Source organism: Rhinolophus sinicus, linkage group LG06 (assembly GCF_036562045.2).
Source record: "Rhinolophus sinicus isolate RSC01 linkage group LG06, ASM3656204v1, whole genome shotgun sequence".
NCBI classification, from domain to species: domain Eukaryota; kingdom Metazoa; phylum Chordata; class Mammalia; order Chiroptera; family Rhinolophidae; genus Rhinolophus; species Rhinolophus sinicus.
The window spans coordinates 111,004,129-111,019,603 of record NC_133756.1 but is presented as its reverse complement, the minus strand read 5'-3'; the positions used below and the strand labels follow the sequence as shown (position 1 = coordinate 111,019,603).

The 15,475-nt window shown below is 35.7% G+C and overlaps 1 protein-coding gene across 16 annotated transcripts in view; it reads right to left on the bottom strand.

Moving 5' to 3' along the window:
- Positions 1–15,475, bottom strand: part of DLG2 (discs large MAGUK scaffold protein 2) — a 1,902,684-nt gene that overhangs the window by 736,746 nt on the left and 1,150,463 nt on the right. For 2 of the 16 annotated variants that reach the window (XM_074335664.1, XM_074335669.1), the window contains exon 1: positions 10,690–11,182. The exons of 11 other annotated variants lie outside the window; for them this stretch is intronic. In XM_074335664.1, the coding sequence (XP_074191765.1) occupies positions 10,690–10,998 (309 nt within the window). In that variant the 5' untranslated portion in view covers positions 10,999–11,182. Of the gene's footprint in view, positions 1–10,689; positions 11,213–15,475 lie in introns of those variants that run through there. 3 more of the 16 variants (XM_074335666.1, XM_074335665.1, XM_074335672.1) reach the window with 3 other exon arrangements.

Sequence of the window (15,475 nt, the reverse complement as noted above, 5' to 3'; positions counted from 1 at the left end):
ACCTTCTCACTAACAAACACATATAAACAATAGTTTATATTTAGGTACCTCTGTGAACATGTGTTAATATAAAATAATACATATATATATATTTTTCCTTTTTTTTCTGAAGATACAAATGTGGAAACAATTTAAAAACTGAAAAGATATAAAAATATTAACTGTGGTTACTTGCACATGGAATTACAGGTGTTCTGAATTTTCCAAACATATCATTAGCTTATAACACTTTATCATAAACTTGTATTTTTCTACATCAAAACGAAATAATAGAATTATTTTTTAAAAGTAGCATAAACACTCACCTTTAAACTAAGGATTTATGACTATTCATTTATTTTTATTTTTAAAAAATCCCTGAAGTTGAAAATAGAGAACAAAACAAAATACATTGCAAGCATCTTTCTCTTAATTTTGCTGTGAACCTAAAACTGCTCTAAATAAATAAAGTAAAAAAAAAAATTAAAACATTGCAATTAAGCGCAATAATATGCGTGCTACAGAATGAATAAAATAGATCATAGAAAGAAATGATCAGTGTATAAAAAGAATCAAAAAACATTTTGTAATATTATCTTCCCAGTCTGTCAAAGCAGATATATTTGTTAATTATTCCAAAATGTAATATAAATCTAGTATTTATTAATATTGTCTTAAATTTAGTTAATTTTTTAAAGAAAAAAGTACTTACTGAAAAACTATAGCAATCAGTGTTGATCACTAATAGCACAGCCTTTCAGAATATAGTGTAAATGTGTTCAATTATGGCTTTTTAATGTGGTTGGTGTCAACTACTGTACATCATATTTAATGATGAAAATGATGGAGAAAAAAGATCATGTAGTCTACAATAGATTGTACAGAAATTAATCATAAAATAATATTTTGCGATATTATTTTAGCCTTCTAGAGAACAAGTGACTCCTAAAGTAGACAGAGAAACTGTGTAGAATCAGACTGTTTTTCTGGTTGACTTCTCAAAGTGCAGTACCATATCTTTCATCATTGAGCAGCATGAACCCCTTGAATGTAGAACCTAATTTCTAAACAGTGATTCCAATATTTCTAACAGCACCACAGAATAGAAGAAGAATCTGAGTAAAACTAAAAACAAAACAAATAAACAAAGTGATAAATCTACATTAACAACTTTTGTTACAATCTGTTTGTTATTAAATACAGCACTGTAAGGATAGACGATGTCACTCTTGATCTTCAGGCACTTGCATAATTTATAATAATAATAATTATAAATCAAATCCCAAACTGATTAAGTACCTTTATATACAAGGCCCTGTGCTAATATTCATTCCGAAATCAAGAACAACTTACTGACCTCTTGCTACATGCTCGGTATTGGGAAAACAAGGGGAAATAAACAGGTTGTGCTCCAATGAAATTCATCTTCATGAAGCAGAAAGACATAAAGATGTAGAAGACACAGTCTCTCCTCTCCATAACTACAGATGCAGCTGACAAGTCTGGATCCAAATACACAACTTTATAATACTACAAGAATTGTCACAAAATGTTGACCGAACAGATGGCTACTGTGAGTTAGGTTCCGTGATGGGCATATGAGGAATCTCTCACTCTGTAATCAGGAGACTGAGAAGGAAACAACTAACCAGAATACAAGGTAATATGCTAATTGTGCAGGACATCATGTTAAGTAGAGGTTTTGTGAGCTAAAATGGCCTGGGAAGGATTGAAGAGGAGGACGTGCTTGAACCAGGTCTTTAAAAAAATGGATAGGCTTTGTTAGGTGGAATGGGAGAGTCCATCAAAAAGGAAATGGAAAGCTGATAGTCTAGTGCACAGGTTGGCAAACTTTTTGTATAAAGGGCCAAACAGTAAATCCTTTAGAACTTTCTGGCCCTATAGTCTGTATTGCAACTACTCAACTTTGTCATTGCAGCACAAAAGTAGCCACAGATAATTTGTAAACAAATGAGTGTGGCTGTGTTCTAATAAAACTTTATATATATAGATAGTATGATGGCCATTCCATATAATTTTCAAATGTCATGAATATTCTTCTTTTTATTTTCTTCAACTATTAAAAATATTTTAAAAATATATAAAAAATCATTCCTAGCTCATGGGCTACACAAAAACAGGTAGCAGGTTGGATTTGACCCTTATGTTATACTTTGCTGACTCCTGGTGTACTTGGAAGGCAAACTAAACACAAACACATAAAAGTACACATAACAGTATCAAATATCTACATCAGTCGTTCTCAATTCTATCAGACCCAACCTTTCCATTTTATAATAAATATTTTGTAATACCCTCCTTTCTCTGTCTGAAAAGAAATTCATAGATGATACAAATACCTACACATGATTTTTTTTTATATAATGTCTAAACTGAAGTAAAAGAAGAACTGCAAATAAATTACTTTATATTAAAATAATGTTTTCAGTATGGCAATCTGTGAGCACAACAATACTAAACAATTTAATGAAGTAGTCAAATGTTTATATATAATTATAATGAATGCATTTAGATTTAAGTGGAAGAGACCACATACCATTTTCTTACAAGAATCAGAGGAAAAGTGAAAGAACAAACATATTGATAGACCCTAGATTGAAAATTAGTGTTGGAAGAACTAATAACAGATCATTTGTATATGATTAAATATCAAAGAAAATAACTAGTTGAAATATATTTAACCTAGCAAGATTGTTGAGACTTAAAGTAAAAAAGTAAATAAAGTAAAATGTCATATTTTGGTAAATAAACTGGTCCTTATAAGTTTTGTGTCAAAATATTTCCCCATTTTAGATAGGGCAGGCCAGTGAAGAAGTGTATGTATGTATGTATGTATCTATCTATCTATCTATCTATCTATCTATCTACCTACCTACCTACCTACCTACCTACCTACCTACCTATCTACCGTGTTTCCCCAAAAATAAGACTTAGCCAAACAATCAGCTCTAATGCATCTTTTGGAGCAAAAATTAAAATAAAACCCAGTCTTATATTATGTTAGATAAGACACGGTCTGATATTATAATAAAATAAGACTGGGTCTTATATTAATTTTTGCTCCAAAAGACACATTAGAGCTGATTGTCCGGCTAGGTCTTATTTTCGGGGAAACGGTATCTATCTATCTATCTATCTATCTATCTATCTATCTATCTATCTATCTATCTATCATCTCATATATCATCTCTATGTCTATCTCTTTACCTCTGTTTGGCATTCCCCCCATATAAAGGTATACATTTAATTTCTAGTTCAAAATACCTTGTAACTCTATCTTCTCATTAAAAAATAAATAAATAAATGGGGGGGGGAAAGAACAGCCACCTTATAGCTGATGGGGAAATTGAGTATAGATTAGTTTTGGGACAATATCAGAGTAATATTGAAAATAACAGGAAAACTCGAAAACAAGTAACTTCAGATAATTTTTACAAAATAGATTTCTTATTGTGATAAATATTTTAAAAATCAATCTATAATATGGCAAACAAATGAAATCTATTTAAAACAAACTTATTAATGAAATTTGGTGCAATCTTTATATTTCATGTATTTCAACGAATTTACAATCTTTGGTTCTATGTCTATTCAAAGGAGACTGAAGTCTCTTCAATTACATATCTGCAGGTAACATTTACAAATGTAGACTGATACAGGAAAGGTGTATCACTGACACAACTACCAGAAGCAGTAGCATTGCTGTATGGATGGGATTTTAAAAAATGGGACTCAACTACTGATAAGATTTCTTACAAAACAAAGTATAATGATTCCTTGATTTACACAGGAGTTTCAGCCTTAGAATATTTCATAATTATTAAATCCTTTCAGAAAATACTTGGTATTTGTTTGCAAAACTGAATTAGATTTTGAAGTCTTAGAAAATCATAAACTTAAAAAAAATCTTCATAGGCATCCAGTGGAATGCAAACAATTGTGCAAGACTGCTCTGCATTGATAGTGCAGTTAGCATGCCTGGCCCCCTCCCCTAAATGCCAGTGTCACCCCCCAATCATTATCCACAAATAAGTACTTCTATGCATAATTTCTAAAAGTTCTTCTCTCTTCTTATCAGCTTGGGGACTGTTGGTCTGAATTATGAGATAATAGAAATTAGGTTTATGTAACTTTTTGTATAATACCCAACACCGCATTATCAACAAATTGCATGCTTAATAATTTTCTGTCAATAATTATGCTTCATGAAGATGAGCACATAAGGTCTAAGAGAAGAAGAGGCAACTCAAAACAGAAAAAAAAAAAAAAAAAAGAAACTCAATTCTGAGCTCAAAGACATTGACCAATTCTGACACAAACTGAATGACCTTGAGCCAGTCTTTTAACTGTTCTAGGCATCCAATTCTCCTTTGGAAATTATACTAGCTGACCTCTAAATTCCCATCCAGCTCTGACGTAGTTATAAATCATTATATGCCTTTGGGAAATTAAAAGAATTGACTAAAGTAGAGAATAGAGGAGAATAAAATCAGGTGAGGCTCCATCTGTAACAGATAAAACAGTATCAGACAAAGGAAGAGGACAGACAATGGAGATGGTCATATTAAAGAGGGATATTTGATAGGTCTATGAGATTCACAAACATTCTGCAAGACGATGCTCTTTGACTTCAAAGACAACGTCTACAAGCACTTCTAGTTTGTATTAGGTTGGTACAAAGGGAATTGCGGTTTAAAAGGTTAAAAATAATTGCAAAAACCACAATTACTTTTGCACCACCCTAATAAAGACATTTAGATTAAGTGTACAGCACATGGTTCCCAATTCCTTACCATCAATTTCGCAAGGTTCAATACAATTTGCAAAGAACGACAGATTATGAGGTCTTCCTAAGAGCAAGTATCTTATTCTGGCGTCAGTGCTGTGGGATCAACTCTGACTGCTTCAGATCAGCACAATTCTTATGGTGATCAGAAAGGAAAGAGCTCTTTAGAGGCCCAACCAACTCTGGGTTCCTGAGACCAGGAAATGAAGTAGAATGGGGAAATCCAGGATTCTGCTCAGGGGTGCCAATCCTCCCAACCACGTAAAACATCCAATCCCTTAAGGAAATTTCCTGATAAATTAGAGAATGAAAAAGGTCTCTGAGGGTATTCTAGCTCCCAGAGTACCTCAAACAGGCCTTTCTGCAAGATGTGGTGGAACGCTTAAGAGAGGTCAGATAGACCTACACTTGACGCTAGTTCTCCCGTCATCAGCTGTGCCATCATGAGCAAGTTACTCTTAACCTCAATTTCCACATCTGTAAAACGGGTATCACAATACCACTCTTTTAGTGTTATTGGGAGAATTCAAAGAAATGACTCCTGTAAAGCCCCTAGCACAGTGCTTGACACACTGTGGTTCTTTTGAGTACTCAACAAGTATTGTTATCTATGCTCTTTTCTGTCCCACTCTCTGCATTGTGTTGCCCTTTGTTCGGCTCTAGAGAGAATGCTGTGCTGCTGTCAGCGTCCAGAAGCAGGGGTGCCAGGAATATTGACCAAGTGGCTTCAGGTCTGCCCACAGAATGCTTACAACTTGAATTCCTTTTGTGATGCCTCTTATTCTTTTCGATTTTCCTTACAGGGGGCGGGGGAGACGGGGGGCTGCTGGAGTTTGCCAGAGAATAAAAAGTCTTATTCGTCCTTGGTAAGGGGCTCTCTGTATTGAGGGAATCAGTAGAAGCTGCCACAGAATTAAAACAAGCTGTCAGGTCTTTCTGGCTGGGCATAAACTGAGCCTGAGATTTCAGCCTAGGGCAACCCTCCTCCTTGGACGAAAAAGTCCTCTGCACTCAAGTTGCTGCAAACTGCTTTCTGGAGTTGCTGCAAAGGTACTGTTAGGGATGATTTACAGAGTTTGGCTAAATACTTCAAACGCAGTTGTTGTAGCAGAATGATACTGAGGAAATCTTCTAACATTTCCTACCTCCGAGCACAAGCTTATGGGAATGCTGCTTCATCAATACAATTTTTTTTTTTTTTTCAGTGTGCACTGTTGTAAATCTCTGAGAACCCTGAAGGACAAAATGTCACCTTATCATCATGTGGTACTGTGCCAAATGTTTCTGGACAGTAGCCTCGCCTGACCTTCATCATTATAAGTAACACATCACAAAATTCTGTGGACAAACTAGAAGTTCCACAGTGATGATCATTAATTTGATGGACAATATGTTTTTCGGGTTAAACAACAAATTTGGATATTACTAGTAATGATCAATACCTTGTCTTTCACTGATAAACTCCTGTGTTCTCAGTGCCATGCTGGACCCTTTAAGTAGGATATTTTCAGTTCTTATTATCTGTTCCTACGAATAATTTTATCATCCTGAGTTTTACGGAAGTGACAAATGAGTCTTCAAGAGGTTAAGCAAGTGAGGTCACATAAGGCTGGCAAGCTCAAACGTAGAATTATCTAGCTAAAGCATACATCCTTTCCAAAGTCCTTCCCATTAATTAATGGAGGTCAGCTGCCAGGGTCACTGAATATTAGTGTCGGCAGAGATGGGGAGGTTCATTTAGGGAAAACCGGTTTTCTTAGAAACAGAGAAACTGAGGCCCAGAACGGTTAACTGAGCATGAAGCCTAGCACGCAGACAGAGGCAGAGCAGGCACTCACATCCTGGGGTGACTCCGTGCTGCTGACTCGACAGAGTCCGCATCAAGAATCTCCGTGACCAATCCCCACTCGCCTCTCCATGGGCCTGGAGAACCACGAGCACTTCCACACAGACAGGGTGTTACGAGTGTTTCTGTTTTTGTTGTTGTTGCCCCAAAGCATATTTCTCTTTGCCCACACGATAGACACAATTTTTTTCAAGATTCAATGCATTTCAGCCCAAGTATCACTATGTGTATGAAGTCATCACTGACTCACCTCTCTTCTCTTCCCAGAAAATTAGATATAATGAATTAAGGAATAGATTAACATTTAGCCAACTTTTTGTGGATTCATTCATTCATTCATTCATTCATTCCACAAATATTTATTGAGCCTCTACTACATGTAAGTACTGGGCTAAGTACTTTACATGTATTGTGTTAATCATTCCTCACCACAGTCCTATGAGTTAGGTACTATTTTCATCCTCATTTTAGAAAACAGAAAATACAGGCCTAAAGAGATACAGTATCATTTTTAAAAAAAGAAAAAAAAAAATCTAGCTCTCTCACTTCTCTGTGGTCCCTCTGTGTCCTCATACACATTTACTATGGAATTTGTAAACCCCAATGGAACGTTGTTTCACTTCCAAATGGTGATTTATAATGGTATGATTCTGTGTTTATAATGATATATTTGCTAAATATTATATACCAGTAAAGGTCATGAGCTGCACAAAGGTAGGGGTAGTCCCCACTTTGTTTACTATTATATCCACAGGGCCAGACAGAGTGGCACATAGTAGGCACTCAGGAAGTGAAGACTGAATGAACGAAGAACCAATGCATAGATCTTTGCTCTCTAAGTCTCCACTGTTCTGTGCGGCCTCCTCAGGTCAGTCTGCACTGGGGAGAAATGCCATATAAGCGATGGTGGAGATTTTTTTTCCCCCCAAGGCCACCACTCTCCTGATGTGCATTCTAGAACTCACTTCTGGACACTATCATTTTCCATTTTCTTACCTATTATTATGGTTATATTAATTCTACATATTCAAATGGAATGCAAACGTATCTGAGAAGGGACAGAAGCTGTTTTTCAGTCCTGCTGAGGAACAACATAACCACAGAGTTTTGATAGTACACAGTACCCCAAATCACAGGAGGTTGGCAACGAGACTTGGGAGGAACTCAAGTCATTACCATGGCCTTCTATTGCAGCCGCCGGAAATCACACTGCCGATTTCCATGTACCACAGCAAATGCCTCAGAGGGCAGGATCTCAGCTCCCAGAGACTAGCAGCCCTCAGGCATGTTCTGTCCCACATGTGGGCCCTTCAGCTAGTCTAAAGCATGCACCTTCCTTCTTTCTGCTCTACCGAGGATTCTAATGTTTAGTATCATTACCTGCATCCTTTGTTTTATCTTTGTTATATCACACAATATCTCTAGTTAATTTAAAGGCCAAAAATACAGTTAAAACCAGTATAATTTTACTAACCAATGTCACCCCAATAAATTTAGTCAAGTTTTAAAAACTTGAAAAATAAAGGGTAAAAACAGTATAACAAAATTCTCAAAAGAGACGTAGTTTTAATAAACATATATCTCTACATACTTATATCCTCTTGCTTTTGTGATAGTTTACATGGGCATATTGTACTAACACATATTTCAAAAATTAGATATATTCTATGGATGCAAATGTAAATGAATATATTTGCATATACACACATATGTGCATATATATCAGCATTTCTGAGTACTTATCAGAGGTAAAGTAAATACACTTTATTTATATAGAGAGAATGAAACATTCTTTGTAAGAAAAAGCTAGTACATTCTAGATGAGGTAACAAGAATATTAAACTTTACTTTTTATATGTGTGTATGTATATGCCTGTATACATGTATATATGTATATATCTAAATATACTTATGTATATATGCATATATATTTATATATAATTATGTGTACATGTATGTGTGTATATATACCTATGTTACATATATATATATATATATATATATATATATATATATACTTATGTATACATGAAAATGTTATATGCAATGCAAGTAGTTAGGTATTATAGAGATATCTAAATACATATATTAAAATCCATAAACGTATGTATATATAGACTCATTAAAAATTGTTCACTATAATATATTTGAAAGGGTATAGGAGTGGGATGAAGAGAGAAATTGATCAGTCTAGCTTAACACCTTTATGGAACTGAGATGGCAAAAGAGTGAAAGGGTCAGGTAACAGAAGAATGTCACAACATCGAAGATCATAAAATATATGGTATTATAGCTCCATTATTTAAGGATCATTGCTATCCCTAGCCAATAATAAAATACATATTTTTAAAAAAGAGCATGTATAAAAATGTGTATGTAAAAGAATAATGGAAGATGGTGGCTGCTTCAATTTATTGCCTTCTCACATGTCACTGTATCTTTAATTATCAGTGCAGAGAGTCTATTTCAATCCTTTAAAGCATTAAATGGTTATAAATTTAAGGCAAGTAGGAGGTTGACTTTGTTAAAAACCAAGGAAGGGAAAAGTTTCCCTTGGTTGATGAAAAATGTACCAAGATTTTTAGAGAATGGTTATTCTGATGTAGCAGTAGAGATTTGGGTTTGGGAAATTATCATTTATGAAATTACAGTTTATTACATATTTAAAAAAAAAACTGTAAAATTACAGCAAGTGTGCTTATTTTCCTCTATGCAGAAACCATAAACTAGATGTGAATTTGTCTTCTTTGCCTCCGTGAGCCTTGAGAATGTAATCGATACAGATATATAGGTTAAAGACATTTAAACACATGTATTTGTTAAGAATATGTAGACCTCAAAATGGTCAAGACTGTTTATTCAGTTTGGGATTCATGTTAAACTTTAAAAAATAACTGAGTTTCCAAATATCAGGCTCCATTTCAGGCTGAACTAGTTTAATACTAAAATGACAATATATTCCTGATTGAAATCATGATGCTAAGAGGCACGATGATAATTCATCAAAAGCCATACATTTGGCCAGGTGTATATAACTGTATCATTGCGATCTAATGATATATGGTATTCTTGGAAGTACTTTTATAAAACTAACATTAAAATTAGAATATTCTCTACACCTCTCAGATAATAACATTTTACTCGTGATCAATATTCACTTCTCAATTATGCTAAAAGCATATTAAAATTAAGAAATACTTTTTTTTTCTGCAAGCACAGCTTTCCTTTTTCAATGCATATTTAAGAACAATCATTGTTCTGTACTTATGACAGTGATCACAGGTGCATTTTACTTATGCTTTACGGAATTTACAGAAAGCCTTTTTCCTGTCTGTAAGGAAGCTGAAATAAATGAACAAATTACAAATTTAATTTCTGATAAAATGCTAGTAATTTGGGGCAAGAATAAGCTAAGAATCAAATTAAGAGAATCCGTACATCTGTTTCAGAAATGCATTCTAGGAGATCATCCTGTAGTTTGCTCCCAATTGTTCCTTTTATTTGTAAAATGAATTATTTAGTATAAACAAATTTTATTTTTTATTACTGAAAAGGTATACAGCATTATAAGAATAAAATTAGAATAGCATACTTCAAATTATTATTTTCCATAACTGAAGAAATGCATGTTCCTTTATCCTTAAACAGATGGAAACTAACTGATTAAAGTTTCTTTTCTCTTCCTTAAAATAAAAATAAACAAACAAAAAACCCTAGGCTAGACAGAATAGAAAAGTTAACCATGATTAGTAGCAGAAGTGCTGCTAAAAGACTATGATGCAGAATAGTAAAATCATCTGAGGACTAAAGAAGTTGAACTTGGGGAAAAGTTACTAAAAGAAATTGAGCTCAGCATCCCTGGACTTCACAGGTCACCCAGAGGAGGGAGCCCACAAACACCTGTGAAAATGTCAGGTTTTCTTGACCCACCTTTTTCCAAACAGGCATCCTCAGTCAGCAAGGAGGACTCGGCAAAGTTTCCAAACCATCCTAACCTTACACAACTTGCTCTCAGTTTTTTCCAAAGTCAAGGGAAAGTCATAAGGAAAAGGCTCACCTGTGCTGGGCTGAACCAACCATGTGGGCAGGCACAATGCTCCCCACAAGTCCCCTTGCCCTTGGCGCTCGTCTTGTGGGGACTTTTCCGCACACTGTCCCACAAGGTGACCAGCTTGGTCCTGTTTGAAGCTGGGCCCCCAGGTCCTGAGGAGGGCATGGTCTGAGAATTGTACCCGAGCCCCTGAGTGCTCCTCTGCCAGCCACAAGCGCAGTGGGCATCCCTGATCAGTGTGGGTGCACTCCTGCCGGCATCCATCCCATCGGACCCCCGGCTGCAGCTGTGTTGCTTGGTGAGGTATGCATTCATACTGCACTGATGCCTACTCTTTCCTTTGGTCAGCTCTGCACAGCAATGTCTCCTCCCTCACACCCCTTTCTTCCAAGCAGTTGTAAAAGTCTTTTTTTTTTTTTTCCCTTTCCTCCCGTGGATCTCTCAGTATCTTTGACAGCTGCTATAAGCAGTGCATCGTGGGAGCAGCGAGAGCAGCTCCGCACAGCATTATCTGCGGGCTGGTAGCTCTTTGTCAATAGATGACTCAACTCACAGAGCAACTTGACAGTATCCCTGCTCTAGGCAGAAGCAATCAATGCTCCACACAGCTGGGCTACAAGACTGTACACTGTGTTACAAACCCTTTTTGGATGGAGCCCCACAGTCAAGAACACTCTCTGCAATTTGGCATTCTGGCGTTTCCCTCTCCTAGCTGATCCCCATGTAAAATACAGACCTCGGGAAAGAAAGCTTCTTATCAGACTAGTGGGACCCTTCTTTCCGGAAAGGATGAATCTAGGCTGAAACAATACAGCATAAGCAATTTAAAATGATAGGAAAGTTAACCTGTCAAGAAATTTCCAACATTTACAGGAATCACTTCTGCCAAGACAGACTAAATCATGAGGTAACTAAATAACAGCATCAATATCAACTCTAAAAAAACATCAATTCATTTAGAATCACTGAGATAACAGCATGATACTAGCGAGAGTCCTTTAAAATTTGGAAGTGTAATTTGCTTTAGATCATGAATATACATTATAATCTAAACATCGATTCTTTATGCTATGAATGATTATTAATTCTTTCTGATTCAAAATAAAGCCATGTTCAAAGTTCAAAACGGATGGGTTGGCTTATTTTAACACAGTGTTTTTCCTTACCCCAAATTATTCTGAGGATTTCCTTTCAAATACTTGACCACAACAAATACATTCACCACAGAGAGAGTCTGCACTTTAAAACGAAAGACACTTCCAACTCTGCCATCCAGTATTTTGGTTTCCAAAGACAGAATTTTCAAATTCTTTCACCAAAAAAATGAGTGAATCCTATCCAATTTAAAGAAATGGCCTTCCAAAGAGGACATGATCGTTTTAAAATTTCTGTTTGATTGCAGAATCCATAAGTAGTATTTTCAGTAAAGGGAAAGGCATTTAGAATTTTTATTCTGTTTGAAACTTTTCCTATCTATCGCCAAAATGTCTATCCTTAGCAGATATACCTAAGGAAATAATTTTGATTGGATTGGACAGGAAGCTGCCATGCATGTAGAACCAAACAAAGATGATGTAATCCCACAATATAATAATTGTATCTACACACTATCAGATTGTATTAGATCCACCATCTCAGTGGATTGATCAGCTGCTGGGGCAGAGTAGACCTCATTGCTGACTGAATTAGCAAGGTTCTTATTTCAAAAGCCAGGATTATAACATTTTCTACATTTCAACACGAAGACCTGCTGGATAAATCATTGTTATAGATAAAAATTCTGAATGAAAGAAACAGGATCTTCTCTTTATGTATATCTACATAAAAGGGTCCTTTTTCCAAATTCTCAACAAGGGGTTTATATTTGTACCTTGCCTGGAATGGCAGGCATCCAAAACAGCTTTGCTAAATAATTATAATTCATATGTATAAGTTCAAATGCAGGCCCTGGTCTGTTATTGACCTTTTTTTTTTTTTTCCCTCAAGCACCTAGCATATGGCCTTCCCAGTACATAGCAGGACTAATATTCTGTTTTGTTTTGTTTTTTTGTTTTTTGGAGTGTATAAATATATTTTTTTGCTAAATTGTACAAATAGAAGGAAAGAGTAGAGGAAGGAAGGAGTTGACCAACATTTTTTGAAAACAGTATTTGATTCAGCAATGCTCCAGAAACACAAGCTAATCTTTTAAGGTTAGCGTCAGGACTGGTTTTGATGTATTAAAGAAACTTGCCAAAAAAAATATGAAGACTTCAACTATTAGGCAGAAATAACAATGGCATTAATGGTATTTCTTCCTGATGGAGAATCAAGGAGTCAAGATCAATACCTAAAAACAGTAAAATTGAGGCAAATAGATCATGTGATACTCAGTGGAGAAAAGGAAAGAAAATCATCTCTCTCTCTCTCGCTCTCGCTCTCGCTCTCGCTCTCTCTCTCTTATTTTTTAGGCTAAATCAAAGGATGATGCCTAATTAATTTCTGGGTCAAATAATGCCCCAGACAACTTCCTATTTGTCTCATGTCACTATGTTGCATGGCTATAAAGCAGGACTTGATGTGATATGGCAATATCGTAACCCCCGAATGAGAATGTCAGGAAGTGATAAGCTTGGCTCTCTCCAATTTTGTCTAACCATACATGTTCCTCTAGTATTTCAGGCTGGTATCATTGCTCAAAGGTCCATTGGCATCTTCAAGGAATACATGCCCTGTTCTCAACCATTTGTCTTTCAAGTATAAGAATCAGTCTGCACAGGACAAGTCAGTATGAATCCATTACAGTTTTGTAATGGCATGTGCAGCTTGCAACAAGACAGACATTTTCCTGGCTGGGCACTACTCAAAGATACTGTAAATCTTCATATCTATTATGAATGGGTTGTTTGTAATGAGCTATTTCTTCCCAACACAAGGACAACAAAATTTCTGTTTTAATAACTTCAGCATGTCATTTCTCCAGAAATAAATAAATGCCGTATTTTGCGTAACTAATGCTACTTTCCTTCAAAGATCTTAACGACCATAGCAAATGTTCATTAAACGTATTGCAAGACTATATTGAAATTATTCTTTCACTGTAATACATGTGAAATAATTCCAGCCTCCTGTTTTACCCTCTCCCCCCATTTTTTTTTTCTTTTCAAACATGGCATTTGGCTTTCCACATCTGAGGAGAGACCACTTAGATAACTATGTCCAACTAGCCTATTGCACTATGAGACAGACGTACTAATTAAAGATAATTCAATTTGATCAGCTATAATTGGACAACTGTAATGACCATAAGAGGACATAAAATTCTGGTGAAACAAGAATTAATGGGGCACAAGCACATCCCCCAGTTATCACTGTGGTGTAACATGGGCAGATGGTGCACAGGGCGATGCCTCGATGAGATGTATCGCACTGACCTCTCTTTGACCTGGCGCTGCCTCCATAGAACAACTACTAGTTTTAAAGCAAGAGCTTAAAATGAATGTCCTGGCTTGATTTGTTTAATAAAAATTAAATAGCAAAGATGAATTACTAAATAAATTGTACTGCAGTAAAACACTGTGCAGATTTTTTTTTTCCAGATAATACTTCCTTCAGGCACTTTCTTCATATGGGAAATGAAAATATTAATTACGAAAGAAGAGCTAAGTGCTTGCTAAGGGATGATTGGGTAATAGAAGCCCTTCAGCAGAAACAAGTAATGTGTTAAATAAACGTAAAATGGTACAAAGTACTAGATCCAATTTCTCTTGATTTCAAAAGTGGATAGAGTCTACTCCTGTGACTTCAAAGACTACAGATGTAACAAATGTTAACAAAGTAATATTCTTCGGCATCTTACAACCTTCGGCCTGGGCAATCTCCAGATCCAAGCACATCCACCTTTCAAATTAGAGAGAACTGAGAATAAAGCATTTTAGTCTCTCAGATGATTTCTAAGAGATGTAAACCATTTAATCATAAATCTTAGGAGACAAAACAGGCAGGAATTAACAGTGTTAAAGGATATATGACTAATTGCTATAAAGATTAACCCAGACAGAGGATTTAATCGGAAGTAAAGGAAAAAAAAAAAAGATTTAAAATGTCCCAAATTCTCACTAACATACTTTGATTTCAGTGGGTCTTGATGGGGAGGGGATTAATTTGAGTTAATGTACAGTTAAATTATAAAATGCTTTTCAGGGAACGCAGATTTATTATATTCTAACACAGTAACACTACGAGAGAAATAAGAACATAAGTTATGTGTCATTTCTTAGAGATTCTAAAAGGAATGCTAATAAAAAGGTAATAATCATTTGTAATTTACATATTTTACCAACTGAATCTAAGTGATGAACAACACTACTACAAGAATTTGTTCTCATCCTTCAAGGTGACTTCTGTGAACCTTTCCAGACTCCCCGGCATGGTCAGTGACGCTCTACAGTATCTGTATACTTGTCTGTGTAAATATCTTTCACGTCTGTCTATTTCTCTCAATCACCATGATGACCACCCTAGTCTAAGCTAGCACATCATTTTTCCGTAGAACTGGTGAAACAGCTTTCTAACTGGTCTCTGGCATTCATCCTTACTCCAATTCCTTCTCATTGTAACCAGAGTAACTTCTAAAATATAAATATGATCAGGCCCTACCTTGCTTGGTACCTGTCAATAAAAGTCTCATTCCTTGGGGATCTGTGTCCCCAGAGACTGCACAGTCTTTCAAGTCTTGCATGGTCTGTAATCATGAGTTGTGTGACCTGACTTCTGCTGCTGTCACCAGTCTCACCCGTGCCTCACCCCCTTG